The sequence below is a fragment of the Eleutherodactylus coqui genome, chromosome 4, assembly GCF_035609145.1.
Source record: "Eleutherodactylus coqui strain aEleCoq1 chromosome 4, aEleCoq1.hap1, whole genome shotgun sequence".
Taxonomy (NCBI): Eukaryota; Metazoa; Chordata; class Amphibia; order Anura; family Eleutherodactylidae; genus Eleutherodactylus; species Eleutherodactylus coqui.
In genome coordinates, this window is record NC_089840.1 from 174,911,842 (window position 1) to 174,938,976 (window position 27,135).

Genomic DNA, 27,135 nt, shown 5'->3' on the forward strand with positions numbered 1-27,135 from the left:
GCGCAAAAGAATTGGCGTCAAAATTTAACGTACATAATCTAAATCACTCACTTCCCAATGTCATAGAAACGGGAAATTTGGCACGAGCATTGATTATGTCATAAATAGGAAAAGTTAATGGGTCCCAACTCGATTGTTCAATTCTATGCGTAAAAGAGTTGGCGTCAAAATTTTACGTGCGGAATGTAATTTTCTCACTTTCCGGTGTCATAGAAACGTGAAATTTGGCACGAGCATTGATTATGTCATAAATAGGAAAAGCGAATGGGTCCCAACTCGATTATTCAATTCTATGCGCAAAAGAATTGGCGTCGAAATTTTACGTGCGGAATGTAATTTTCTCACTTTCCGGTGTCATAGAAACGTGAAATTTGGCACGAGTATTGATTATGTCATAAATAGGAAAAGCGAATGGGTCACAACTCCATTTTTTAATTCTAGCGCAAAAGAATTGGCGTCGAAATTTTACGTGCGGAATGTAATTTTCTCACTTTCCGGTGTCATAGAAACGGGAAATTTGGCACGAGCATTGATTATGTCATAAATAGGAAAAGCTAATGGGTCCCAATTCGATTATTCAATTCTATGCGCAAAAGAATTAGCGTCCAAATTTTACGTGCAGAATGTAATTTTCTCACTTTCCGGTGTCATAGAAACGGGAAATTTGGCACGAGCATTGATTATGTCATAAATAGGGAAAGCTAATGGGTCCCAACTCCATTATTCAATTCTATGCGCAAAAGAATTAGCGTCCAAATTTTACGTACATAATCTAAATCTCTCACTTCCCAATGTCATAGAAACATGAAATTTGGCACAAGCATTGATTGTGTCATAAATATGAAAAGTTAATGGGTCCCAACTCGATTATTCAATTCTAAGCGCAAAAGAATTAGTGTCCAAATTTTATGTACGTAATCTAATTCTCTCACTTCCTGATGTCATTTTATATGAAGGAAACGTTGCATGGTTACCTCCACATGGTGTTTCCTGGGAAACGCAGAGAACTATGCAAAATGGTGAACATATGTTTTTCCTCAGTATCTCTAAAGTAACCACGACTTCATAAGATTTTCTGTGTGAACACCAGATAAACACCAGTACCAAATTAACTCGGGCGAAGCCGGGTATATCAGCTAGTATATATATATATATATATATATATATATATATATATATATATATATATATATATATATATATATATATATACTGTCAAAAACAATCTAAAAGAAGCTGTTGTTTTGCTGCCAAACTTGGCATGCAGTTCCATCTCAGGCAGATATGATGAGAGTTGTGGTGTGATTAGATGAACAGTCTTGTCCCCTAAGACATAAAAGTGTTTCCCCCATTGGCCTATAAAAGGCTCTCAGTGGCTCCGTGTGTGTGGTAAACCCCTTCTGCTTTCCTTACAAAAAATCTGCAGCATTTACGTCCTGTATAAAAAACCCTTAGGCCTCATGTCCACGGGCGGATTTGATTTGCGGAATCAAGCCGCCCATAGGGATGCATGGGCATCCGCAAATTAATCAAAGCATACCGATTTAATTTGAGGACTTTTTGGTCCGCAAAACAAATTGCTGCATGCTCCATTTTTCTGCGAATCCCGCACTGACGGCTTTTATTGAAGTCAACGGAAGCCGTACGATTCGCGGCACTCCTGCGGAAAGTGTACTGTGCATTCACATGGCGCACCGGCACGCACCTCTTGCGCAGAAGAAAGAAGGTCGGGCTGATACAGAGAAGACCTGCACCGTATCCGGACAGGTAAGGAAATGTCCATGGCCGCGGATAAGCGGAATAGAAAATAGGAAAATAAATGTTTCATACTAATTTAAATAAAACTTCACTAGTGATTGAAAAAAGTAGAGGGGTTAATGTCACTAAGGGCCCAGTCACATGGGCTACCTCCCATCCGTGCGCTCTGTGTATTTCACGGACGGCTTACAGGCCCATTTTTCAAATGTTTATTGTTGGTCAATAGTAAAATCTGAAATACATTACAAACAAAACGCCTTTGTGACTCCTTTTTTTTTTCTTTAGGGCGGCCTCGCACGAGCACATTTGTGGCCGCAAAATCTGTGCCCACAATGCGCAATATATAGAATCCATTCACTTCACATGCTCTATTTGTCTGCGCAATTGCACATGGAAGGCTGCCATCTTCCCGAAATTGCACAGTGAACTGTGATTCCACAGGCTTAATCAAAAACACCTGGGCCTAGTGAGTCAGCTGACCTGCGTACAAGTGGGCTGCCAGGACCGCGCTGATATGAACGGTCTTGGCAGCGCAATAAAGTAAAGCAAAATGCGCCGATATAGGTGCAAAACCCTGCGATCGTGCGCCATGCATAGCGCATATACGGCCTGTGATAGCGAGCGTATATGTGCTTATGCTAGTGTGAGGCTATGAACATATAAAAACACGTACGTAATATGGATCTGTATTACGGATGTGTTTCAAAAGGCATTACATCTGTACGTCACCAGTTTTTCATCCGTATTTGCCTTTGTCTTTTTATTATTTCACATTGGGCAAAAACTGATCTATTTTTGCCTAATAGAAAAAAATATAAATATAGAGGCAAATACGCAAAAATAGATTATGCTGTATTTTAAAAAAAACGTCTGTTAAAAAATATGGCCGTGTGATTAACCCTATAGATTTACATCAGCTCTGTATTACGGCCCCTCAGCATGGACCTATAATGGAGCAAAGATTTGGAACTTTTTGGCTCATGGTATATTTTCAAAATCCCAGCAAACTGTGGGTTTTTGCCTTTTTTAGCATATTCTAGGAGGCTTCTCTATAGGAAGAAAAAGCACTAAAGAAAAACCTGAGTGACAAAAAAACTACACCAAAAAATCATCCGTTGTTTTTATATATAGAATTGCCAGGAAGCAGAAGGAGGCCGCGGGGCGCATTCACACCTCAGTGAGTGTCACATTTGTGTTGGATGTTTCCAGTGGTCATGTGACACCACAGCCCGTGAGGCTGAGCCTCTGAATCCTACCACGGATTTTCACGTGGAAGCAGCAGCGCACTGAACTCCAGTCAATGTGTTAGTCCACGCTCGGTTACCTGAAACAGTCTCCACACTAAAGCCGCATCAATAATTGGCATGTCGAGGCTATGTTCACACGGCAGAAGAGCTGCAGAATCTTCTATGGCAAATTCCGCCACAAAAGAAGTGTCAAAGTCCACGGCTTTCTAGGGCGTTTTTTGCGGATCCATGTCAATGGGCAAAATCTGCTGAATTCTGACATGGGAAATTGTGTTTCTGCTTCAAGAAAATTCCACTTGTGAATTTTGCCCATTGACAGGGCAAATTCTATGTGCGGATCAGCGCCACACCACAGCACAAAGCAGTGGATTTTTACGCGGTTTTTCCCAAGCAGAATTCGCAGTGGGATTCTGCCATGTGAATGGACTGATTCTCTTTTTCCCTGAGTTCCAAATCCACATGCAGAAAAATCTGTGGCGTTTGAACTACATTGCGGATTTCCAGAACATTCAGTAGAATGTTAAATTATTGTGGACTTTCATGGGGATTTCCTCGCAGAATCGATGCCAGAAGTGCGCTGTGTGAACGGAGCCCGACGGGTTTATTGCGATGTACACAAATATTTGCAGTTTACAAATAATAGGAAAATCTCGCCACTTCGTACTATATATGTAATGACGTAGAAGAACAGAGGAGCGACCCGATGCAACAACCTGTGACACCAGCAGCAGCCGCCGTCGGACTCTGACCGGGGAGCATATTAACACATTCTGCCGCAGTTCTCCAGCGCGGCCGATTCACCCAATCAGCTGGCTGGAATCGGCACATGTGACTACACAGCGTGCACGCGGATTGCCTGCAGCAGCCGTGTGCACTACACAGTACAGTTAAGCAGCCGTGTACTACACACTCCACTTAAGCAGCACGGGGTTAGGGTTTAGGGTTAGGTTTAGGGTTAGGTTTACGGTTAGGTTTAGGGTTAGTGTTTAGGGTTAGGGTTGGGGTTAGGGTTAAGCTTTAGGGTTAAGGTTTAGGATTAGTGTTTAGGGTTAGGTTTAGGGTTGGGGTTAGGGTTAGGTTTAGTTAACCCTAACCCTAAACCTAACCCTAAACCTAACCCCGTGCTGCTTAAGTGGAGTGTGTAGTACACGGCTGCTTAACTGTACTGTGTAGTGCACACGGCTGCTGCAGGCAATCCGCGTGCACGCTGTGTAGTCACATGTGCCGATTCCAGCCAGCTGATTGGGTGAATCGGCCGCGCTGGAGAACTGCGGCAGAATGTGTTAATATGCGACCGGGGAGCCTCGCTCTGGATCGTAGCCACGCCCCCTGAATAGGCTCTATTAGTCGCGCCGTGACAGCTCTCCGTCTGCGCTGCATGCCTGCAGTGTCATCGGGGCTTCCGAAGAGTATGCAGCGCTGAGCCATCGCTTATGTGAGTATCGGCTTGTCATCTAATGTTACGTGGGGCTGCAGGCGGCTCGGTGACCCGGGGCGTTACATGGGGCTGCAGACGGCTCGGTGACCCTGGGGGTTACATGGGGCTGCAGAACACCCCCCCCCCCCCCCCCATAAAAAAAAAAAAATCTATTCCAACTAGTACAGTATGTTGTTTTTTTTTTGTCTGCAGTTCATGAAGTTGCATGTTCTTCAGGTAGCCCCTGTCTTCTCTGACACATCCCCTTCTCTCCCTGCTCCGGTGTGAGCCTCCTCTCTCATAGGCATAGAATGAGATTTTCACTGTAAAAAAGGCTTAGAAAAAAACCCTGCAGTTTCGTCCATATTGTGTGTATTTCATATCTACAACATTCCCCATGCGTTATAAATGACAGGTCAGCCTTCTTCTGCGGTCGGCACTATTACAGTGATACAAATGTATGTAGTTGTAATGTCTTACTATCTTTGTTCAATAGAGGTAACCTTTGATTTGTGTTTTCAGAGAACCGTAAGTTTCTCCTATATTTGGGAGCCATAACCTTCTTTGTTTTTCAGTTTGCAGAACAGTGAGGCACATTTTTGGGGTACGGTCAGTGGACTTTTGAATGTTCTTGATTGTGTGCTTTGAAAGCTGAGGTGTACAGTGATCTTGGTTTTTCTTACTGTTTTTAATATGTCCGTACTTTACCATTTTCCATAGAGGACCTTTTTTTTTTTTTTTTTTTTTTTTAATTTCCTAAAATTCAGGGAGGTATAGCTAGATCTTTGTTTTCTTTGTTTGGAGTTGTGTAAGGGCATGTTATTTTACAGGATGACTTTTTCACTGGTTCCATTCTGGAGTGCATATGATTTTTGCTTTAATTCAGTTTTTTTGAGAGGCAGAATCCTCAAAATCGGCTTACTGGTAGGGTCCTTTTTAGAGATGAGCGAACCTACTCGGCCACGCCCCCTTTTACGCCGCGATTTTCGAGTACTTCCGTACTCGGGTGAAAAGATTTGGGGGGCGCCGTGGGTGAGCGGGGGGTTGCAGTGGGGGGAGAGAGAGAGGGCTCCCACCTGTTCCCCGCTCCGCCACGCCTCCTCCCGCCCCCCCGGCACCCCCGGAATCTTTTCACCCGAGTACAGAAGTACTTGAAAATCGCGGTGCTCGATCGAGTAATTACTCGAAACGAGTATACTCGCTCATCTCTAGTCCTTTTACATGGGATGGCTGTCTAATAGTCGCCCAGTAATAATGACTCCTGTGCTTCCATAGTAGTACTGATCGCTCAGTGAGTAGAGGGCGAATGGAGATTGCTCCGGCCACCCAACTCAAGTTACAGTAAACAGGCCGCCGGTCATAAGTCCAATAGTTGTTTGCTTTTTATGCCTGCAGAAAGTGAACAAATCCACAGTTCAGTCGCTGTGGGTATTTACACTGAACAATTCAGATTCTCGCTGGATCACATAAATCTGAACGACTTATTATTCAATAGAAAAGGCCAATTTGGCTTCTTTCATATAGGGTGGAAAAGTGGAAGTACACTAAACATTAAAAATCATAGACTGCCATCCCTACATGTTCTGTCAGCAACCTGCTGTATTCAGGGGAGAAGGGCGACAAAAGAAACGGGTGAAAAGTACTGGGCCATTTAAGTCTCTATCCACATTGGCTGCTAGTCAATTACTAGTGAAAATCTATTGCTTGCGGAGGAGAGCTAGCCATACAGTGCTGGACCTGGGTCCAATCAGCTACAGGCTCCTCAAAATGTAGAACTTGTACATCTGTTGGAGATTCATAATATATAAATAAATAGGCGAGTAATTCAATAGTTCCCAAAAAATAGCAGAAATAAGCTTTAAAGAGGTAAATGAAGACCCCCTCTATGGAATTCTAGTTCATTCCCACGGGTTTATATTGATGCCTTGTTCAAACACCTGAATAATGTCCAACTTATCACCCCGTTGCCATCTTCATATGCCTGTATACCAACATTCTTTGCAAAATGAGTAATATTGAAATGGCTTTCTTCTTAAGCCTACCGCCTCCTACACACAGGCGAGAATTCCACTGTGGGATTTCCTGCAGAATTTCCGCCCATGCACGCTGCCATAGGATAGCATTAGATAATGCAATCCTATGCAGACAGCCGCAATTTGAACATATGAAATTTCGTGCGGTAAACAAATTGCGGCAGGTCCTATTTCTGTGTAAGCCTCACAGAGGCCCGCATAGAAACGTCACAGCTTACGTGCCGGCTCCGCTCTGCACATGTGCCAGTTGGGCGTCAGCCGACACATAGCAGATGAGACGGCGGAGCAGGTGAGCCACGGTGGTCACTGCAGGGGCACGGCTTACTGACTCGGCCATTTGCAGGAGGCCTACGTGGCTCAAACTATTGAGGCAAAATATCCACTTCAGCTCCTCATGCAATAGTTTTTTTTATCAAGATCAGCCCTTCTGTGTCCCAAGCTAATTTAGAAAAAAACGATGTCCCCTTGGTACTTACCATTTGAAGGGTCTTGAAAGTGCAACGTCCATTCTGGTCCTAATACAACTGAGCTGTTTGGAGATGCATCTGTGAAACTGTCCCCCCCCCCCCCCCCCCCCCTCCCTGTACATTTTTAGGGTTTGCACATTGCACTACATAGACTACAGCAGAGCGTTTGCAATTAATAAATTGTCCAATCATAGAATCATAAAATCCTAGAATGTTAAAGTAGGAAAGGACCTCCAGGGTCATCGGGACCAACCCCCTGCTCAGTGCAGGATTCACTAAATCATCCCAGACAGATGTCTGTCCAGCCTTTTTGTCCTGTCAATCTTTTATTTCTTTCCATTGATGGGGTTCATAAAAATACTTTCACTCGGTAAGAAACAAACCAAAGGTACAGTTGGCACAGGGGAAAACTACTGATGCTTGCCAAAGTGAGCTGGTTATGTTCTGGAACGTCAGAGTAGCTATGTAGCAAAATGTCTTAAATTTAGGTCTTTCTATATGTATTACTAGGTTAAGTGGCAAATAACTGCACCATATCGGGGTCTTCCAGGATGGGCCACTATCTATTTACAATGTTCCTAGGCTTATGCATCATAGATGTCAGTGCACCTTGTGGTCGTCTTGTCCCCATTACTACTATTGGTACCCTCTAGTTGTTCCCTATGAACCTGTCGGGTTCATTGTTATGCCTTTTTAAGGTGCTTCTCCTGAATTTCCCATAGTTTATCGTTTTTCCCATAGTGCCAAAACTAAACCAGGATTTGTCACTGAAGACCATTCGGTTCCACTCCATATCAGTTCAATCATTCATGACACCGTTGCAAAGAGAGGTAATGTGGGTATCAAAGGCCGTACATGTAGTGGCGCTGTGCAACCAAATATTCTTCAGCCAAGTGCCTGGAAATGGTTCAGACAGACACAGGGGTGTAACGATAGCGCTTGCTGTCTCTAGATGGTGGACAACTAAACAGTTGGCGCTGCTTGGACAATCCTCTCTACTGGTGGTCTGTTGGGCATCCTGAGCCTGGTCACCTCCTAATGGTCTGGCCAGAACAGCCTAGATGTTCTTGTTTTTTTTTTCTCTATTGACACAGTCTATATTAGTAAGAGTCCATTGAGCCAGACTGTCTTTAATGCACAGAGGCTGTTGACCGCTCTGACAGAAATTCAATGAGTGCTTGGTGCACCGTTCTGGAAAGGACAGGTTTGTAGGAAGTGGCCTGTTGAGTCAACTACATTTTCCAATAATTTCTTTATTTGTGAAAAACTGGAAGTAGATGCAAAACATACAATGGGTTTGATAATGCAAAATGAAACAGTAGCTAGTGTTAATAACCCTGTGCTGGGGTTGCCAATAACTAGTGTAGAATGAAGAAGTGCTCATTGACTCAAAACAGTTTTTTTTTGTGTTGCACCAGATCTGCTGGAGCTGATTTTGGTATGTTGTGTTCTAGTATGAGGTATTCCTGTCAAAAAAGGAGCATTGCTTAATTCCCCTGAGCTGTACCCCAAACAGGATAGGGAGTGTCTGATAGATGTCATCGGTTTGGCTGATGTGATCATTACGCCATGTGTTTCCAGCCAGGTGTGCATCAGGGTATCGGTAGAAATGGCTGGTAAATCGAAAGACCATGAAAATTATTTGCATGTTTACAAAAGCTGAGCAGTAAATGTTGTGGTGGGTTTTCTGTGCATTTGGGTGTTGCATCTGAACGTCTTGACCTTCTAGGGGTAACTAGTGCTGCTGCACCTGAGTTACTCGACATCACCGGGTGCGCTTCAGTACTGGTCCTGGGGACCAACGCTGAGGAGCCACAGAGTTCTCTGGTGTGACTGAGGGGCTGTTCACACTATGATTCTCATATGTTAAATGTACACAAAGAAATATATATAGATGTTACAGCCATTGTAAGAATACCTGTAATTTTTAAAAAATGTATGCACTAAATGGATAGCCATATGGTTTTTGTATTCAAAAAGTTTGTTTTCTTAAAACTTTTCTTTTTCCTGGCTTGCCAAAACTCCTTGTTTGCATTTGACAACTATGGGCATATGGAGAACTGACTTTTTTTTAAATTAAGAAACCATTCTCAAATGACAGCAATGGGCGCTACTAATGGGTTGAATCCAGGAGTGTAACTATAGGGGATGCGGTTGCACCCGGACCTAGGAGCCTTAGGGGGCCCAGAACTATGAATAAAGCATTATAGTTGGGGGCCCTGTTACAGGTTTTGCATTGGCGCCCAGAAGCTTCAAGCTACGCCTCTAGTTCAATCCCAAGAATTATGTGACCAAATTCTTATTCAATAATGCAATGGTGTTTCATAACTTGTTAGATGTATACTAAGGCACTAACTAGTAAATCTCACAATGGTTACGGTTTACTTTTATTGTAACCTAATGTTAATGATTTCTCTGATTGTAGGAGATCCAGTGATGTTGCATCCCAACTAGATCTTTTAATCCTGCCTTTAGAACCTTACAGAATTGCTTTGAAGTCTCTAGAAAATCAGAAGAGTATGGATAGAAGGGTTAAATGCGCATGTCTTTTCACAGTTAGCATTATACAGCTGCTAAATTACAGCTGGAGCTGTATTCACAATTCTGCTGGTTGTCAATGGAAACGGTGGAAAAGCTCGTTAGACAGATTCATGACAGCTTAGACTTTTGATATCTGTGCTTATGTTCGGGTGACTTGACCTAAAATAAAAGTTGGTGGTTTTTTTTGCTTTCTTTTTTTTTCTCCACCTACCTCGATTTTTCTATTAGCTAAATAAACTATAAATACATTTTGTTTTACGTAATGGAATAACCTGCATGGTAATTCCTTAATATATACTGATTTAGAATTAATCACCCCCCCACCCCCACACATGCTGTTGCTCCTCCCCCAGTCATCACAGCCCCCCATATAACTTCTCCGCAGTCCTAATATCTATATGCTGTGGAGCCAGTGCAGGAATCAAGCCTGCACACCCCACCTCTCCTTGGGCCTAATGTTAGCCCAGCCGACAGGGTTCTATCAAAAGTCCCAATAGTGTCTCAGCAAAATGGGGATCAGATTATCTTAACTGAATACCTAGGCCTGGCCTGAAGTAACAACTGTTTCTCCGAAAATAAGACAGTGTCTTAAACCTTTTTGAACAAAAATTAATATAACTTTTTTACATGTATAGCTGCCTGGACACTATTTAAATTGACTTTTTTAATTAACTGTTAGCAGGGCTTAATTTTGGAGTAGGGCTTATATTTCAAGCATCCTCAAAAATCCTGAAAAATCATTTTGCATCCTCAAAAATTCTGGTAAATCATGCTATGTCTTATTTTCAGGGAAACGGGGTACTCTCATACTGGAAGACTTTGTGCAGGTAGTGGACTAACAAGGAGTGCTGTTACACTTCAGCTCAGAAGCCTGTATGAATGAGAATGTAGCTCTGGACTATTAGACTGCCTGTCCACGAGTATTGCATTTTACAGCACAGGATTTCCACCGCCCCCTGTCACAGGCGTTGCGGTATCTCGCAGCGAATCTCAGCCGCAGGAGCCGCCGCCCGGGAGCAGGAGCCGGCAGAAGGTTCTCCGCAGGTCAGTCTATCCGCGAGTGGAGAATCGCAATGATTCTCTGCTCGTGGACACGGGGGGTGGTGGTTTCCATAGCAACGCTATGGAAAGCTTCAGCCGGCGACTTATCGCCTGCAAAATCACTGCCGTGGACAGGGGGCCTAAAGACACTGTGATTTTCCGCAATTATATGTTCATCGCGGCATGCCGCAATTTTGTTTTCCTTATACGCGAGTGGACAATTGCGGCGGATTTCCGCTCATGTTCATTGGGCTGCGCTTTTCATTGTTATATGTAAAGCATTTTATGCATTACCCATAGGCGGATTATCGCTGCAGATAACGTAATGAGATATTGCCTGTGGACAGGAGGCTTAGACATATCTGGAGTCTGGAAGGTATTCCCCCAGATCCTGAAATGAGGAAAATTTTGCCATCCTCCAGATAAATATTGTAGAATAATGGGCTGAACTGGATGGGTGTTTGTCTTAGAAATGTATACTATTGTGTTACAGGTTAAACAGTAAGGCCCCCTGTCCACGGCCGAGGTGGAATATCGCTAGTGACATTCCGCTGTGGAGGACGAGGGGGAGCACTGACAGGCTCATCAGAGACCTATCTAATACATAGGCTCACCGTGGAGAATCGCAGCATGCCACAATTTAAATCTTATGAGCAGAGAATCGCTATGCTTCTCCGCTCGTGGACGTCTGGCTGCGCTTTCCATAGTTAAGTCTACAGAGAGCATATCATGCGAGGTCTGCGGGCAATTTATCGCGGCGAGTCTTGCAATAACAACTCGCCTGTGAACAGGGGACCTTAAAGATATGTAATGTATTTACACAGTTCACAACATTTTTTTGGAGAAAAAAATTCTATGTATCAATCCTAAAAAAAAATTGAAGGTAAGCATAGTTTTGAGACACTCGTCCATCGGGGCCAGTACTAGCTCAATACAACTGGAGAAGCCAAGAGAGGTAAAACTATTACAAGTACCTTAATATGCCAACAAAGACGCTGATGACTTGTAAGTCTTTGTTGACCTAAATTCCTGTAGCAAATCGCCTGGGGATATTGCATTAGTTATAATATATGCAGGGTACCCTGCCAAGATCCTGTACATTTTTTTAATTTATTTATTTTGGTTCTGGCAAACCTTGTTTGACTATTACAGTAAGTGCATATTAAATATATTGTGAACTTTCTATATAAAATAAACTTCTGAAACCTCATTAAAATTTAGTTGCCCTCTTAGCTCAACTGGTGAACTATATAGAAGTAAGGAGAGGCAGGATTTTATTGGGGCATTAATGGCATTTCCTAAGGTGTTGACAGGTGTGGTGTGTGTGTGTGTTCCTTTTTTTTGGCTCAAAGGAAAACTGCTAAATAAAATCCACCACTACTTCTTACTTGTGGTCTCAGCATATAGATGGGCTGGCAGCCTTATGCTGCCGAAATCGTTCATTGTAGTAGGGCCATGCTGTTCCACCGTAAACTATATGCCTTACTTCTAGAAACAAAGTGCTGGACGATTCCCTCCCTCACCACCATACTAACCAAAATTGCAAAGGCTTAAAGCCAATTTTGGAAACCTATTCGGAATAGGTAAATATCCTTTTTAGGGTTTAAAAAAAAGCCTTACCCAATGCAAATAAAATTGGAAGAGGAAGCAAAGTAAAAATATCAATGTATTCATCTCTTCATGCACTTTCTGTTTAACGTGAGCTCCAAGAGGGCCATCAAAGCTGATCTATACCTCTCCAAGAGCTGAGTCATCTAATAAATGGGCTGAAAACTACTTTGAGTTCCACTAGTCGTGTGTTCCCAGCACAGCCAGCAAAACTGCCGCAGATGGCACATAAGCTTTAGCTGACGAGGTAGCATTAACCCTAATGGCATTAGCAGTTTGGGATCCCTGACCCACCCAAGCACTCAGGCTAACCTGACTAAGTAATCTTTCCTATATATTGTGGTTGTAATTGATAAACTCTTGTCATCAAATTACCCATAACAGGATTATTAGTAGAGGAGGAGACCATTGAAAAGAGGGAGGACAGTATATGGGGAGGCAGATGTGACAAATCGGGCCGACTCTAGGTAGACCCTGGAACAGCTACGACAAAACCTAGCTGAGTACACAAAACTAGTGACCAGACTATTTGCACAGAGCATCCACACTATAGACATGACATTTACAGCAGTTATAGACCATTATGGAGGGGCCAGATATATGTACTTCAGGCCACTACACCCGTACACCCATAGACCAGGGAGTGGTGCTGGTCCTCCGCATACAATCTTCTACATGCTGAGCGGGCCTTTCAGGAGGAGATGCAAGTTCAGACCTGGACTTCCTGCCCCTGGTGCCACGCAGAACATCACCCTGAGCTTCCTCAGCACTACACTGAGCACTTCACTGCTGAGGGAGGTCAGTGCTGCTGAGGAGAGAGTGGGAGCAGAGGAGGCTGCGTTACAGGGTCACTCCGCCTCAGCTGAACTCCACTGCATGTGATGGCTCCTCCAGGCATGTCCCCTGGAAGATCCACAGCAGGAACTAGGGGGTTCCTAGAAGGACTCCTAACACAGATTTGAAGGGTGAAATTTCCAAGACTTGGGCAGCCTTGCCCAACAAGCACATGTAAGGCTGTTCCGAGGTACCAAGAGCTTCAGCCGTAGGATCTCCAGACACACCAGCTGCTCATCCAGCTAAGCGCCCCCCTACCCTTTTGAAGTGACTAAATAAGATTCTTTCAGATGTGTCGATTATTCAAAAAAATTGGGCAAACAAGCAAGAGTCAACGATAATCACCTGGTCTAAGCGCAAGACTGAACAACAAACAATGCCCTTTTTTGCTGTGTTTTTCTTTACTCGTGCATTTTATGCAGGTATGAAAATCATGGTTGGCCTGTCCGCTTTAAACCACAATCATTCAGTCCCTCTGAGCACATGCAGTGGCTGAGCACGAGTTCAAACAAGTTAGCAGCTATGTCATTCACTCGTTCAAACGAGATTCGGCGCATCTAAAAGTATCACTAAAGTTGTTAAAGTCCTCATTCTCTCTGCGCTTGTGGCAACGTGCCGCTAACTGATCTGGGTCAAAAGGAACGCTTCAACCCTTGTGGAACATTAAATCAAATAACCTGCTCTGGCTACCCATCCACTTACTGTAACCCCATTCCACCAAACCCTGCTAACCCCTGACCATGCTGCACCCTTGCCCTGTGCCCCTTCACCTAACACAAGGTGGATACTTGCATTCGGGCTTTTTTTATTATTTGTATAAATGTTCAAGTTGGGAGTTGGATTTCGTGGTGACAATCCGCCGTGTGAGCGCACCTTTACGGGGATTGCGTTACATGTTTTCCTGCTGTTGTATTTCACTTCTTCTGATTGGTGTTCTTGTACACTTGGATGTTCGGTTTGTTCCCCTGCTGGGAAATTCAATATTAACTGTATTGTTTTCATCTAATGCTGTAAGATTACAGAGGTGCTTGTTTGGGTGGCATTAGCTACCTGCATCCATAAGGTGTTAGGACAGGCTGCGCCTCTGCTTCAGTTTTTCACCTGGTTTAAGGAGGAACAAACTGGTTGGAGGAGTTTCACATGTTTTGCAGTTGAGTTTTTATGATTAACTGAGCAAGAACAATTGCAGAGTTAATTAGGATTTTGAACTGGTTTTAGACAATACTTGGGCGAGGAACAAGCATCTAAATGAGAACTGGTGTAATGACTGTTGCACTCTTACTATATGTGTACTTTCGCCTCAAATTTGGGCAGTCAACCAGAGACTAATCACCACTAAATAAGTGGAAATCTTTAGACTGCCTATCCACGGCCTAGGCAGAATATCGCTAGTAATATTCTGCATCAGGGGAGAGAACTGACAGGTCTCCCTGGTGAGCCTATCTAATAGGCTCACCGTAGCAAATCGCAGCATGCCGCGATGTGAATCCTGTTACCGCCGCGGGTAACGCAATGACAACTCGCCCATGGACAGGCAGCCAAAGTAAATTAGGCTAATGTGAAAATTGTTTATTCCATGGCGTTGATCTGTTATATGGCTCGAAAAATTCTCAGAAAATGGGACAAACTTTCACAGAGACTTCTTGTAACTTGATAAGGGTAAATAGTCTAGAGCAGTGGTTCCCAAACTTTCTCAGCCATGGAACTCTTTTGAAGAAAGCTTTTCGTGGAGCCGCAAGGTGTGGTCAGGAGAGGGGTTGAGGCATGGCTTATCACGACATGTAATTTTTACCTCTGTCGTTCTAAAGAGGACAGGGCCATTAAAAAATGTCTGGGAGTAATGCTGGATGGGCTATTGATGTACATTATATTTAAATTACCATACTATGGAATTAAATCCCGCACCATATGTTAATATCCGCATGGGTTTTGTGCACATTTTTTCCGTGTGGATGAAAATTCCAAAATCTCATCCACTTTGCTGCTACAGCTACTGTGAACTCCACAGCAAATCCGCCCCATGTAGTAATGTTGACTCCCAATATTGGTGGCCCCAGTAGGAATAGTGACACCACAGTAGCCACATTAATATTCACCCCAACCTATATACTTACCAGGTCCTTGCCGTCACTCTTCTACTGCTCAGTGCTGCTGATCTCTGGTGCACACTGACAGCAGTGTGTGCACCTGGAACGCTTGTTCTTCAGTTGCCTCACCAGTTCCAGGCCCTATTTTTGACCTGACCAAGATGGCTGCAGCAATTTTGAGTAGTGAATTGGAGCTGTGTTATGGTGCATGAGCTGTCTAACGCTATCAGTGCACTGTAGGAAATTGGGTATCCTGAATATTGAAGGGCCAAAAAAAGGCATCTAGAAACAGTGGATCGTAGAGGAGACGTAGTAGTACCTCAGACAATCTATCTCCTGCCCCTCCAGGTCAGGGACAGAGCCTTTTTTCCCCCCTAAAACTGGGCGGGGGGGGGGGGGTCCTTTTAAGGGTCTGTCTAATGCCCAACATGTTTCAGGCCTTTTGGAGGTCCTAAACAAAGGATCACCTCTGTTAACTTAGATTTCACTAATAGTGCATGTAATAACTGTTGAACTCTTCCTTGGGGCTCTTAGGGCCCATTTACACTGGACGATTATCGCTAAAACTTCGCTCATCGGTGATTGTTTTATCGATAATCAGTGCATGTAAATGGGCGCAGAGCACCTGCATTTCGGGCTCTTTTCGCTGATCGTTAAAATCAAGTGAGCTTGATTTTAGCTATCAGTTTTATCAGACGTTCTCCACTGGGGAGGGGGGGGGCGGGGTGAGGGGGCTGATAGCATTGTTTCCCCCTGGAGAACAAGGGGGGCCCATACATAATTGGCATTTAAGTAGAGAAGCTACTTAAATACCAATTATTTTTTTAAGCAGAATAATCGCTCACTGTCGTTTTGAGCGGTTATCTGCCCGTGTAAATGGGCCTTTACACTCTACGATTTTTAGCATTCAAAAAACTTGGCTTGTGTGAATTTGAACAATAATAGCCATATTGACACTGAACTAACGAACAATACTTACTATTACAATACTGTTCACTTATTTGACCACTTTGTGCAAACCTAAAAATCATTGTTCGCTCGTTCCCTAATAATTCAGTTTAAATGGCAATTGTTTAAATTGGCGAATGTGAACGACCGAGGGAGCCAATGATGTATCTGTAGAAATGGGCTGCACTAGCGAACTCTGACCTCCTTTTGCTTGTATGCTCGTTCAAGCAAGAAATTGGTTCCTCTAAACGGATCCTGAATCAAATGTCTATTAGCAGATTCAGGACACCTTCCAGCTACAGTAGCTGTGGATGGTCTCCTTATCTAAAGACTGATAACACTGTTTGGTTAGCTAAATGTTTTTTAGCTTTTGTTCTCTGGCTCTTGGTGGAACTCAGGGGTGTATTTTGCATTTCGGTCTAGTATTCCAGTGAATTATCTTGAATACAAGCATAGTTAAAGGGGTTTTCCAGGACATTTACTATTGATGACCTGTTCTCAGGATGGGTTCCAGTAATTGATCAACTGGGAGTCGACTGTTCTTGAACTCCCCCCCCCCCCCCCCCTCCTCCTACAAATCAGCTTAACTTTGGGCTCGTGTCAGTGTAGACACTGCTAAAATCCAATAGTGCCATCATTGCAGCAGCCTAGTTTGGTAGTGCAGGCGCAGCTTCCATTGAACTATATTCAAGCCTCTCCATCGGCAACTAGTAACCGGCCCAAAGCCCATTGTATGCTTGAGATGATGATCTATCAAAGACTGAACGTTCGTGAATAAGCTGCCAGACTGCCCTTCCATTAGAACAAGGGGTCCAGCATGCTGCAATCAATCATGCCTAGTCTTTCTTTCCACAGTCTTCTGCCATCGTAGAATGGTAAGCCACCCTCCATACACATGAATGTTAAGCCAAATGATGTCAATATTGACGGGTTTGACTTGATGTCGTGTTTTTATTCTTGGGGGGGGGGGGGGGGTTTGGCAAGCTGAAAAGTAGACTATTTCTGGTATAACGTTTGTGAAGACCCGCCTGAAATGCAACAGGAAAACATGAATGATAGACATTTCACCTTTACACTATAAATTTTACATTTTTCTTGCAAATCTTTTGTGTTTTTTAGAAATGTGTGTTGCGTCAGAGTCTGAGATTTTCACCATGGGATTGTGGTCGATTAGCGTCGGAGCTTTTGGCGCGACAGTAGCTGCGATTCTTCTGGCCAACACGGACTACTTCCTCCCTACAACGGACAAGGCTACCTTGGAATATTTAGAAGACACAGAACTGCGGCCAATATCAGATGGTAAACGTGTTATGTACTAATACCAATAATGAGATTGTTAGTCAGTCTAGTTGTAAAATCTGTCAGCAACTCTTAATGTTTTGTTTTAGTAAATCCTTTGATGCCCAACAAATAACTTCTGTAGAGGAAATTTTCTTAAAAATTTGCTTTGTCTTTCCTCTTTCTCCAGAAAATGTATTCTCATTCTCTAGGAAGTATGATCCTGCACTGTAGATTCGGTAATTCCAGTAACTGCAATGGTAGAACTCAGCATGCCAGTTATCAGTAGCAAGATCTCAAAAGACCTTTAAATCCCCTTCCTGATACATGGTGTAGATGTATGGCACAGGCTGAGGATTTGAGCCTGCCTCGTACTTAATTCCAATCCTGGCTGTCTAATCCCTCAGTAGTGACTGTAGCATCTTGGTGAAGAGACAAAGGGAAGGTGCTCCCTCTGGTACAGGCTTGGCCACCATGAGATTTCTGAATAGTTGTCCTGGTAGCCCCGGACTTCACAATGTCCTCTACACTGCCACCCACAGAAAGCTATTGGGTACTGCCAGAGGCAGGGCCTGGCGGCCCATTTACACGCCAGGCTCTTTCAAACTGTTGAAAGTTTTAGCGCTCTTTTTGCATAGAGTGTTAATGGCCGTTAACACTATCATCTTCGTTTGCATATAAAAAGGCCTCCACAAGCTGTTTTAATCACAGGCTGGGGTCTGCAACCTCATGCCCAGCTTTGTGCACAGCTGCATTGTTCACGCTGCTCCTGGCAGATTACAATGTAATCTCCCCACGGAGATAACAGCCTGAGGTCTACTGATGGATAACTGTGTCTGCTGTATCTCAAGTAGCTGAACAATAGATTTTAAGTTCACCTAAAATCATTGGTCAAACGAAAAGTGCACGGTGCTCACGTTTACATGTAACTATTATCGCTCAAATTCGGTTGCTTGAATGAATTTTGAGTGATCATTATCGTTGTGTGTAAATGGTCCTTCATAAACAAAAATTACAGGCATAATACATAGCAATATAAAAGTACTGCATTGTATCATAACAATGGCATGTTAAAGTCATTTGTAGAGCTAAAATATAACGTTCAAAAAAATGGGGTGGGAAGGGTTTTTTTTTTTCTATGGCATTCACTGTGTAGGAAAAACATGATATTATAAATTGTGTGAGCTTTCATGTGTCAGTGATACACCCCTTTTTTTTTTTTTTTTTTTTTGCCTATCTTCCCAAAAATGGAATAAAGAGCCCTTTATACCCCAAAATGGTCCTGATAAAAACTACAGGTTGCCCATAAAATACAAGCCCACGAAACAGCTCCAGTTATGGAATAAATTAAAAAAATAGCTTGTTGCTTCATTTTATAACCCAGTGGGCTTCTTCCTTTTCCTTTTTTTTTTTTCTTTAATGACCTAAAACGTGGTATTGCTGTAATTCTACTGACTTGCAACATGATTAACATGTAATTTTTACTGCACAGTGAGCTCAGTAAAATTGCAGCCCAAAAAGCAATGGGCCACTTAATTCTAATGCATTACGTGGTGCAATAAATGGTGCAGTTAAAACAAAAATGCAGCTCTTCCTCAAACACAAGCCCTGCTACAGATACAGTGACTGAAAGATGAGTTAAGCTCTTAGAAGTCGGGAACGAAAAACGCAGGAACCAAAAGTGTCTACAACAGGACAGGGTTAATAAAACGGCTTACTTGGTACTTAAAGGTGTTTTGCCACTTTTTTACGATTGATGACCTACCATCGGGAAAGATCATCAATGGCAAACTGGTTGGGATACCCCGCCAATCTACTGATTGCCCAACCCTCTGGCAGTGCATCAGTGCTGGACGTTTGCGTCGCTTGTCAGGGCCAGATGTGTAATGGACGATTTCACTCCCACTGTTAAACCGCAGGCTGCCATACGGTAGCAATCCAGTAGCACTTTGTGATAGAGAGCCCCCTCCCTCGGTAAAACAACTTGAATGCTGCAGTCCATGCTGACAGAAACCTCTACCGGGTTAATGCAGATCCCAGCCATTTAAGTTGCTATTGTGGGACGTCAGATGTAACTTATAAAGTGGGGGCACAGCTGCTTGTATAGTATTGTTCTCACCAGAGGGGAGGGCACTATTGTATAGAGAGAGCACACACTGAGTTAACTATGATAAATAAACTCTTACTACCTTTTTGTAACAGAATCCAGGACGATTAAAGCAAAAGCCCTCTGGGAGGAGAGCGGAGCCGTGATCATGGCCGTGCGTAGGCCTGGATGTTTCCTATGCAGAGAGGTAACCCCCCAACTATATTGTCTGTCATGTCTCTAGGGGTCTAGATATTGAGTTGGATAAAAAAATGCAATAGAAACTACAAGAGAAGATGATCCCTCTCCTCATCCATCAACTGAAAGGGAAGAAAAAAAGATGATGCCAATAAAACTGATATTTTGCCACAGAAAAACCCAAGCCATCAGTTTTATTGGCATCATTTTGCAGTACATATGGCTTTTCTGATTGCTTTTACTATATTGTTTGGGAAGGAGGGGGAATGAAAAAAATTAACTTTTTTTTTTTTTTTTAATGCAGGATAAGCATTGTGTTCAACTTATTGTACAGGTCGTTTTTCTACAAATGGGGAATTATTACACTTTTTTTTTATTTTTTTTTTTTATAATCTCCCTGTAGGGAACTTGAAACAGGCTATGATCACTATGCTAATGAAAGGCAGTACCTTTCTACTGTAATGCATTATCGCTCACAATGGAGATCACAGGCCACGGCAGGCTTGGACAGCAGTGTCTGGTTGCCATACAAACCAACAGCCTTCCACCATTGCAGCGCAGAGTGCTGATGCCATCAGAGGGAGTGCACTGCCTCTGAACGCTTTACATGCGGCGATGTACATTGATTGCAGTATGTAAGGGGGATAAGAGCGGGAATCGCTGTTCTCCTCAATCCCTGGTGTTGCATAAGAAGGCCAGCTAGCTGTCACAGCCGGCTCCCACAGCATCATGGCTTTGCTCACTTCTGAGGCTGTGTTATTCACAGGATGTAAGGCACCAAGGTCTAGATACAACTGCTGCCTTAGCATCCCCTACAGCAATGTCCCTGAAGTGAATAAATGGGAGTGAGTCATCACTCCTTAAGGAGAGCACCTAGGAGGTGAGTGAGGAGACTTATAAGGCCATGCATGCGCCTCTGGGAAATATATGCAAATAAGGAAGATGGAACAATATCTCTGCAGCGCCAGCTATTGGATGGCGTAAAAAAGAAAAATAGGCAGCAGAGTCCAGATCTTCAGGTGCAATAAAGACTTATATTTCCATCAGAACATCACATCATCATGAAATACAGCGACGTTTCGACCGTTACATAGATGGTCTTTGTCAAGCTTGACAAAGACCATCTATGTAACGGTTGAAACGTCGCTGTATTTCATGATGTGATGTTCTGATGGAAATATAAGTCTTTATTGCACCTGAAGATCTGGACTCTGCTGCCTATTTTTCTTTTTTACTCTGTCTGAATCTATGGGATTAGGATTCAATCCCAGTTAGGCGTGCAGGACACTACATGTGGAAGAAACACCCCCCTTATGGGTTATGGTGAGTGCTGCTGAAAAGAATTTTCCTTTATCTACCTATTGGATGGCAGCCTTCCAGCATTCCTGCAAATCAATGTCCTACCCTTTTTATAAAAGTCTCTACAACCATGATTGGGAATTAAAAATCAAGCCAGAATCCATACAGACAGCTGTTTTGGGAAGTCTGGTATGTAAATGGAACACATTTTTTATTAAGTATGCTATACGCTTATTCCTGTGTAGTCCTAAGTAACCTGACAAAACTCTCTCGTACCTCAATTAACTGAACTTCTGTGTGTGACAGGTCTTTCTCTTTAGTGTTTTTTTTTTTTTTTTTTTCTTAGTTTAACTTGGATGATTGGGTATACAAATATCTGAAGGGCTGTCACACTGCAGAGGGATCAGCCCTATTCTCATTTGCACAAGGAAAGACTAGAAGCAATGGGATGAAACTGAAAGGGAGAAGACACAAATTAGATATTAGAAAAAACTTTCTGACAGTGAGGGTGATCAATGAGTGGAACAGGTTACCACGGGAGGTGGTGAGTTCTCCTTCAATGGAAGTGTTCAAACAAAGGCTGGACAAATCTGTCTAGGATGATTAAGTAAATTGTGCACTGAGCAGGAGGTTGGACCCGATGACCCTGGAGGTCCCTTCCAACTCTACCATTCTATGGTTGTATAAGTTGCAAAGATCTGAAGTGTTTTCTTTCAATTCCTGAGACTAGGTAGACAGTAAAGCATGTTGGAGGACTTTTCATGTTGAGAAGTGAAGCAATGTAATTAGAGTAAAATGTTGGCATGAACTTTAGCACCTAACCAAGAGCGGTATTAGATGTGTTACTAGTGGTTCTATGCAGTATGTGCATGTAGGCCAGCTTCGGGTAACGTAGGTCACTCTATTGCAGGAGGCCTCGGAGATATCCCAACTGAAGCCAGAGCTGGACCAGCTGGGAGTCCCGCTCTACGGTGTGGTGAAGGAGAAGATTGGAACTGAAATTGAGGACTTCCAGCCTTACTTCAAAGGAGATCTTTTTCTTGATGAGAAGGTACTGCTGTTCCTGCTGTTTTCCTACTCTTGTGTGCTCTTTATCGTGAGGGGCCTCACATTTGCAGTCAAACAAAAGATTGTCTTACAGACCATCCAGGTCCCTGTACTCCATGAGCCAAAGTAGACAGTAAATAACTGCTCTCACTCTGGAAGACTTGAACAAGCGATGTATTATATGGAAAGCCACTCATTGGCGGCTTCTATTAGGCCCAGTTCACATCTGCACCGGGGCTCCAGGTGATTTCGGTTTGACTACATCCTTGGGGCTGAAGAAGGAAAAATACTGGAAACGGCACTTGCCTTAGCCAAACTGCATCTGTTGACTGACTAGGTTCTTTCGACATTTTACTGGATGAAGCCGCACCATATGCTGCATTATTTCATCTGGCATTTTATACTATATCTGTGCTGGAGGCTCCAAATGGAACCTCATTGTGGATATGAATATGCCTTTAGGGGTTTTTGTCATTTTGCGCAAATGCTCAGCATATAAACTGGGTAAGCATCTGGAGCATACACTGAATGATTTTGTATGTATGGGGCCACATGTGTGCTGCTTATTTTTTTTGCAATCTCAGTGTGTATTTTTTTTTTTTGTATAGGAAAGTGTAGTCTCCTGGCTGATGTCGCCCACATCGTGCATTGCTCAGTGTAGAGCCTGATGTCCTGGACATTGGTGTGGGATTGGCACATGTGCAGAGCTGTGGGCACTCATCTGGCTCCTTTATGCATGCGCTGCTCCCACTCTGACTTCTGGGACATCTGTGTCTAGACCAGCCTGTAGGTGACACCATCGACATCCCTCAAAAACGGGAGGGCTGTATTGCACTCAACACCCTGTGGCTCTTGTGGTCTGGGGACACCATTGGAGCTTTGTAACCTAATTAACATACAGCCTGAGACATTTTTTAAAAGTTTCATTTTTAAAAGCTACAGATGTAAATTTTTCTTTAGCTCGACTCTTAAGATCCATGTACACGGGACGAGCTGTCGGCAAACTGTGCCCGATACTCATCCCAGTGATACTTGCTGCTGCACTGTTACACAAGAGTATCGTTGGCATCGCTCAATGCTGCCGGCATGGAGGTGGAGTGGCCAGGGAGTGTTCACCGCTTGTCGGCTTGCAGACAGTCGTTCAAAAGTGACCGGCCACTGTGTACACTGTACGGCTCATCACTCCATTTTCTGCTTGTAGAAACTGAACGGCTGAACAATTCTTGTCCAGTTGCTACATGGGTTTACATGGGCCAAAAATTGTTCAATTTACCACAGAAGTGCAGGGATGTGAACTATCCGAACGATAATCATCCCATGTAATAGGATCATTAATGTGACCTGCTATCAGGGTGGTTTATTTACTTTGCATTGCTTTACAATGGGTTTTGTGTTAAGAGAATAGCTAGAATTTTCTGCTTATATAAGGGAACGCTGTGTTGTGATATTGCAAACCAGTAAAGTTTTACTGCATAAGTACAATGTGCTGACGGGACATAATGTATACGTTTAGTAAGCTATCCTACTGACTGATAACATGCTGCCGCTGGTCATGAGAGTCGAACCTGGTTATTGGGTTCCCACTCCATTCCTTAGATTACTTGCGTGTATCCACTTTTGTTCATTACTCTCCTCAGAAACGCTTTTATGGACCGCAGAAGAGGAAAATGATGCTTATGGGACTCATACGGTTGGGAGTATGGCAAAATTTCCGACGGGCCTGGAAAGCGGGCTTTGAGGGAAACCTGGAAGGAGAAGGCCTCATTCTTGGCGGTGTGTTTGTGATTGGCTCTGGGAACCAGGTAACTAGAAGTGATTCTTTGAAAAAATAAATGGAAAATAACTTTCTTTAAACTGTTTTAGTGTCTCGGTGCGTCTTTATGATAAGATGATACACAACATCTGCGGTTGCTGTTGGTTTGTGTAGCGCTTTCCACCAACAAACCCTCCAAGTAAAAAAAAAATGTCCTTGTAAACTCAAACACTTGGGAGAACCAACAAGCCTCCTTCTCCTTACCGGGACAGCTGACAACCAGTTTTTCTGGGTTGACTAAAAGTGTTAGAGCAACAACTGAATCCTAAACAGACATGGATGATGGAGTGAAACATCTGACAAGTTTCTGTTTATGCAATTTTCAGAAGTCTTAATATCTTCAATTTTGAGCTGGCTTACAGACAATGGGTTGGTCTTAGCTAAGGGGTGAAACCTTAAGACTTGGCTACAACGTTCGCTCGAAATTCGCTCAAAAGCCATTGTTTAAGCGATAATCGTCTGTCTTGTGCCCGTCGTGCAGCTTTCGTTAAAGATTCACTCCTCTATGTTCATTCATTCTGCCTAAAATCCATTGTTCAGCCTTTTGCTTTTGTTTGGTCAAAATGACGTTGTCCAGCTTTTTTTTTTTTTTTGTGTAGTTTGTGGGATCTTTTTTTTTTTTTCCTTTGGTTGGGGGGGGGGGGGGGGGGGGATTTTCAATGCAGACCTTACACAGCGACTGAAAGGCTCAACATTTTCGTTTGGAGAAAAATGTCCGTCTTTAAAAGTAAAACCATCGCTCACTTATCGTTACAATGAATTTCAAGCGATAATCTGTGTTCAAATGGTGCTTTAAGACCCAAGTTTTGATTGCAGATTAGTCTGCTCTCAGACCAGCTGCTTTTTTTTTTTTTTTTTTTTTTCTATTCTGTATCTGGTCCATGTTTTGCACACCATAATATGGAGTGATGTAAATCTATGTACATGGCTGTATTTTTCGATTCTGTAGCGTGACCTGTTTTCGCCCCCTTTTGCCTTTTCATATGCATTCATAAGTATCTTTTACTATACTAATATGAATCTGTATTTGCCCTGCTGAAAATAAAAACAATGACCCGCAAATACTGATGCCCTATGGTTGCAGAGTCCTTTGTAACACACCCATATTCTGGCCGTGTAGCCATACTCTCGTCTAAAAGTGAACTGGAACAAAATGAGGTGTGTGTGTGTGTGTGTGTGTGTGTGTGTGTGTGTGTCAGTGTGTCAGTGTCACGATTTTTGAGGATGCAGAATGCTTTTTCAGGATTTTTGAGGATGCTTGAAGTATAAGCCCTACTCCAAAATTGAGCCCTAGTTACAGTTAATAAAAAAGACAATATAAATAGTGGCCAGGCAGCTATACATGTAAAAAAGTAAAATTTATTGCTGCAAAAATTAATATGACACTGTCTTATTTTTGGGGAACAGGGTAGATCATAGATATATTATAATGTATGTATATTATAGTTAATGTGAGACTCGGGTCAAGATAAGTTTATATTTAGAATTTAGTAGCTCATCTGCCTGTCAGTCTACTTACTTGCTTGATATGGGGGAATCTTTCCCAATGGTGCTTAACTCCAAGAAAGCAGAGGCTGCAAGAATACGTAGGTGCTACAAATTCCCGGGTGGCCTTTGCCAATCTCCATTTTGGACGTCCTAGCAAACCCCTTTCTACTTTTTGCTGTCACCTATGTTACCGCTCCTGATCTGTGAAGAACCCCTAAATTGTTTCCACTCCCCAGCAAACCCCTTACTTCTATTTCTGCCTCAAGTAAAGACTACTGTAGGGTTGGGTGAATCTTGTATTCTGGAGTGCAGATTCCAGGAAGCACCATGATTTCAGTGAATCCTGTTTGGGATTCAAGCACAATGCCACCTTATGCAGTTTATGGCAGAAAGGACAGGCTTTATTAAAGATTGACTTCTAATGGGAAATTAGGAGAGGGGCTGTATACATAGTGTTTTGGGTTTTTTTTTTTTTTTTGGGGGGGGGATGTGGATATGTTTTTGACAGCCATTTTGAACTCTGATATATAAAAATTGGCTCAAGCTTTTTCTGATGGGGAGGTGGTCATGTGATATTTCTATCGTGGCTAGAGTTTACTCAAAACCACACTGGAAGTGTCAGTTTTGTCATGTCTTTACTTGTTTGTGAACCTTTTCCCTCACATAACTCTAAAAGAGCTCTATATGATGTGTTTGTGTCCACCATTCTGCCGGATGCACATGGTTAAATGTTTTAGTCTTCTGAGCCAAATTCAAAATGGCCACTGAGAACTTCTCTTTCGACAAAAAAATGCAGCCTCCCTCCCAATTAATACTTTCACACATTGGAAGTTAATCTCGTTTATTGCATTTAGGCTGCCTGTCCACGGGCGGGTTTTCATTGCGTTCCCCGCGGTGATAATTCGGCCGTGGGGATCGCAGAGCGCTTTTCCCCGCCCCGTCCACGAGCGGAGAATAATTGCGATTCTCCGCTCGCGGCTGGCAAATCGCAGCATGCTGCGATTCTCCGCGGTCAGCTTATCTGTCAGATGGGCTGACGGCGGAGATCCATCTTCCGGCTCCTGCTCCCGGGCGGCGGCTCCCGCGACGGAGATCCGTTGCGGGATACTGCAACGCCCGTGGACAGGCAGCCTAAGTTAAATGATTGTGTCCTGATTTTTGTCTTGCCCTGTACTTCCGTGTTTCCAGCTCACTACTTTTTAGGTTACAAATGCTGATGAAAAGTATTGAGAAATACTGCCATGTGAAAACGGCCTAAGGCTATTCAGAACAAGTGCAAATGCCACAGCCTTGGTTTCATAACTTCTTGCATTTTACAATTTCTAGGGAATTCTCCTTGAACATCGTGAGAAGGAATTTGGAGATAAAGCAAACTTGACGTCTGTCCTTGAAGCTGCTAAGAAGATAAACAGGAAGACTGAAGTCCATTAAACTTGTGAATAGTTTACACAGTCTGACATCAAACTTCAAATAACCCGAGGATCTACCAAGGATGTTAATTTGTAGCTGTTAAACACATAATTTATTATACTGGTTATGGGAGCATTGTTGTTGCTTTTGTCATTAATGTACATAAGATGTGTTGACGGAGATCTATCAGAACTAGAGCAAAGGAAAAGTAGAGGAGTTGCCTATAACAACCAAAGTGATTGGCTCTTTTATTTACAACCAAACCCCTGAAGTTGGAATTTGATTTGCTGGTTGTCAGCAACCGCCCCACTTCTCCCTTGTACCAGTTGTAATAAATCTCCCAAAATACCTTGTGTGTCAAAATGCTTCTATTCTCCTTTTCCTTGCCACAACCATCGCAGTCTCTGTTTTAAACACTATCTGGTTTGTTTTGTTCGTTTTATTTTCTACATAATTTTGAACAATTTGATTGACATTTCTATGCAATTATGTCTCCATCAGTTCACCTACAATAAAGATACATTTTCTCTTTTCA

General features: G+C 43.0%; 1 protein-coding gene across 1 annotated transcript; it reads left to right on the plus strand.

Annotated features, from left to right (window-relative positions):
* Window positions 1-4,286: 4,286 nt before the first annotated feature.
* Window positions 4,287-27,135, plus strand: PRXL2A (peroxiredoxin like 2A). Its single transcript, XM_066600410.1, has 6 exons — window positions 4,287-4,440; window positions 17,101-17,280; window positions 19,462-19,553; window positions 21,753-21,893; window positions 23,527-23,691; window positions 26,517-27,135. The coding sequence occupies exons 2-6, from the start codon at window positions 17,103-17,105 to the stop codon at window positions 26,619-26,621; spliced, it is 681 nt and encodes a 226-aa protein (XP_066456507.1). The 5' UTR covers window positions 4,287-4,440; window positions 17,101-17,102; the 3' UTR covers window positions 26,622-27,135.

Excerpts from the sequence above, each read along its gene's own strand:
- PRXL2A (XM_066600410.1), top strand. The coding sequence starts at position 17,103 with ATGTGTGTTGCGTCAGAGTCTGAGATTTTCACCATGGGATTGTGGTCG. Across the intron at positions 19,554-21,752 it reads GATGTTTCCTATGCAGAGAG|GAGGCCTCGGAGATATCCCA; the intron begins GTAACCCCCCAA and ends ACTCTATTGCAG. Across the intron at positions 21,894-23,526 it reads ATCTTTTTCTTGATGAGAAG|AAACGCTTTTATGGACCGCA; the intron begins GTACTGCTGTTC and ends TACTCTCCTCAG.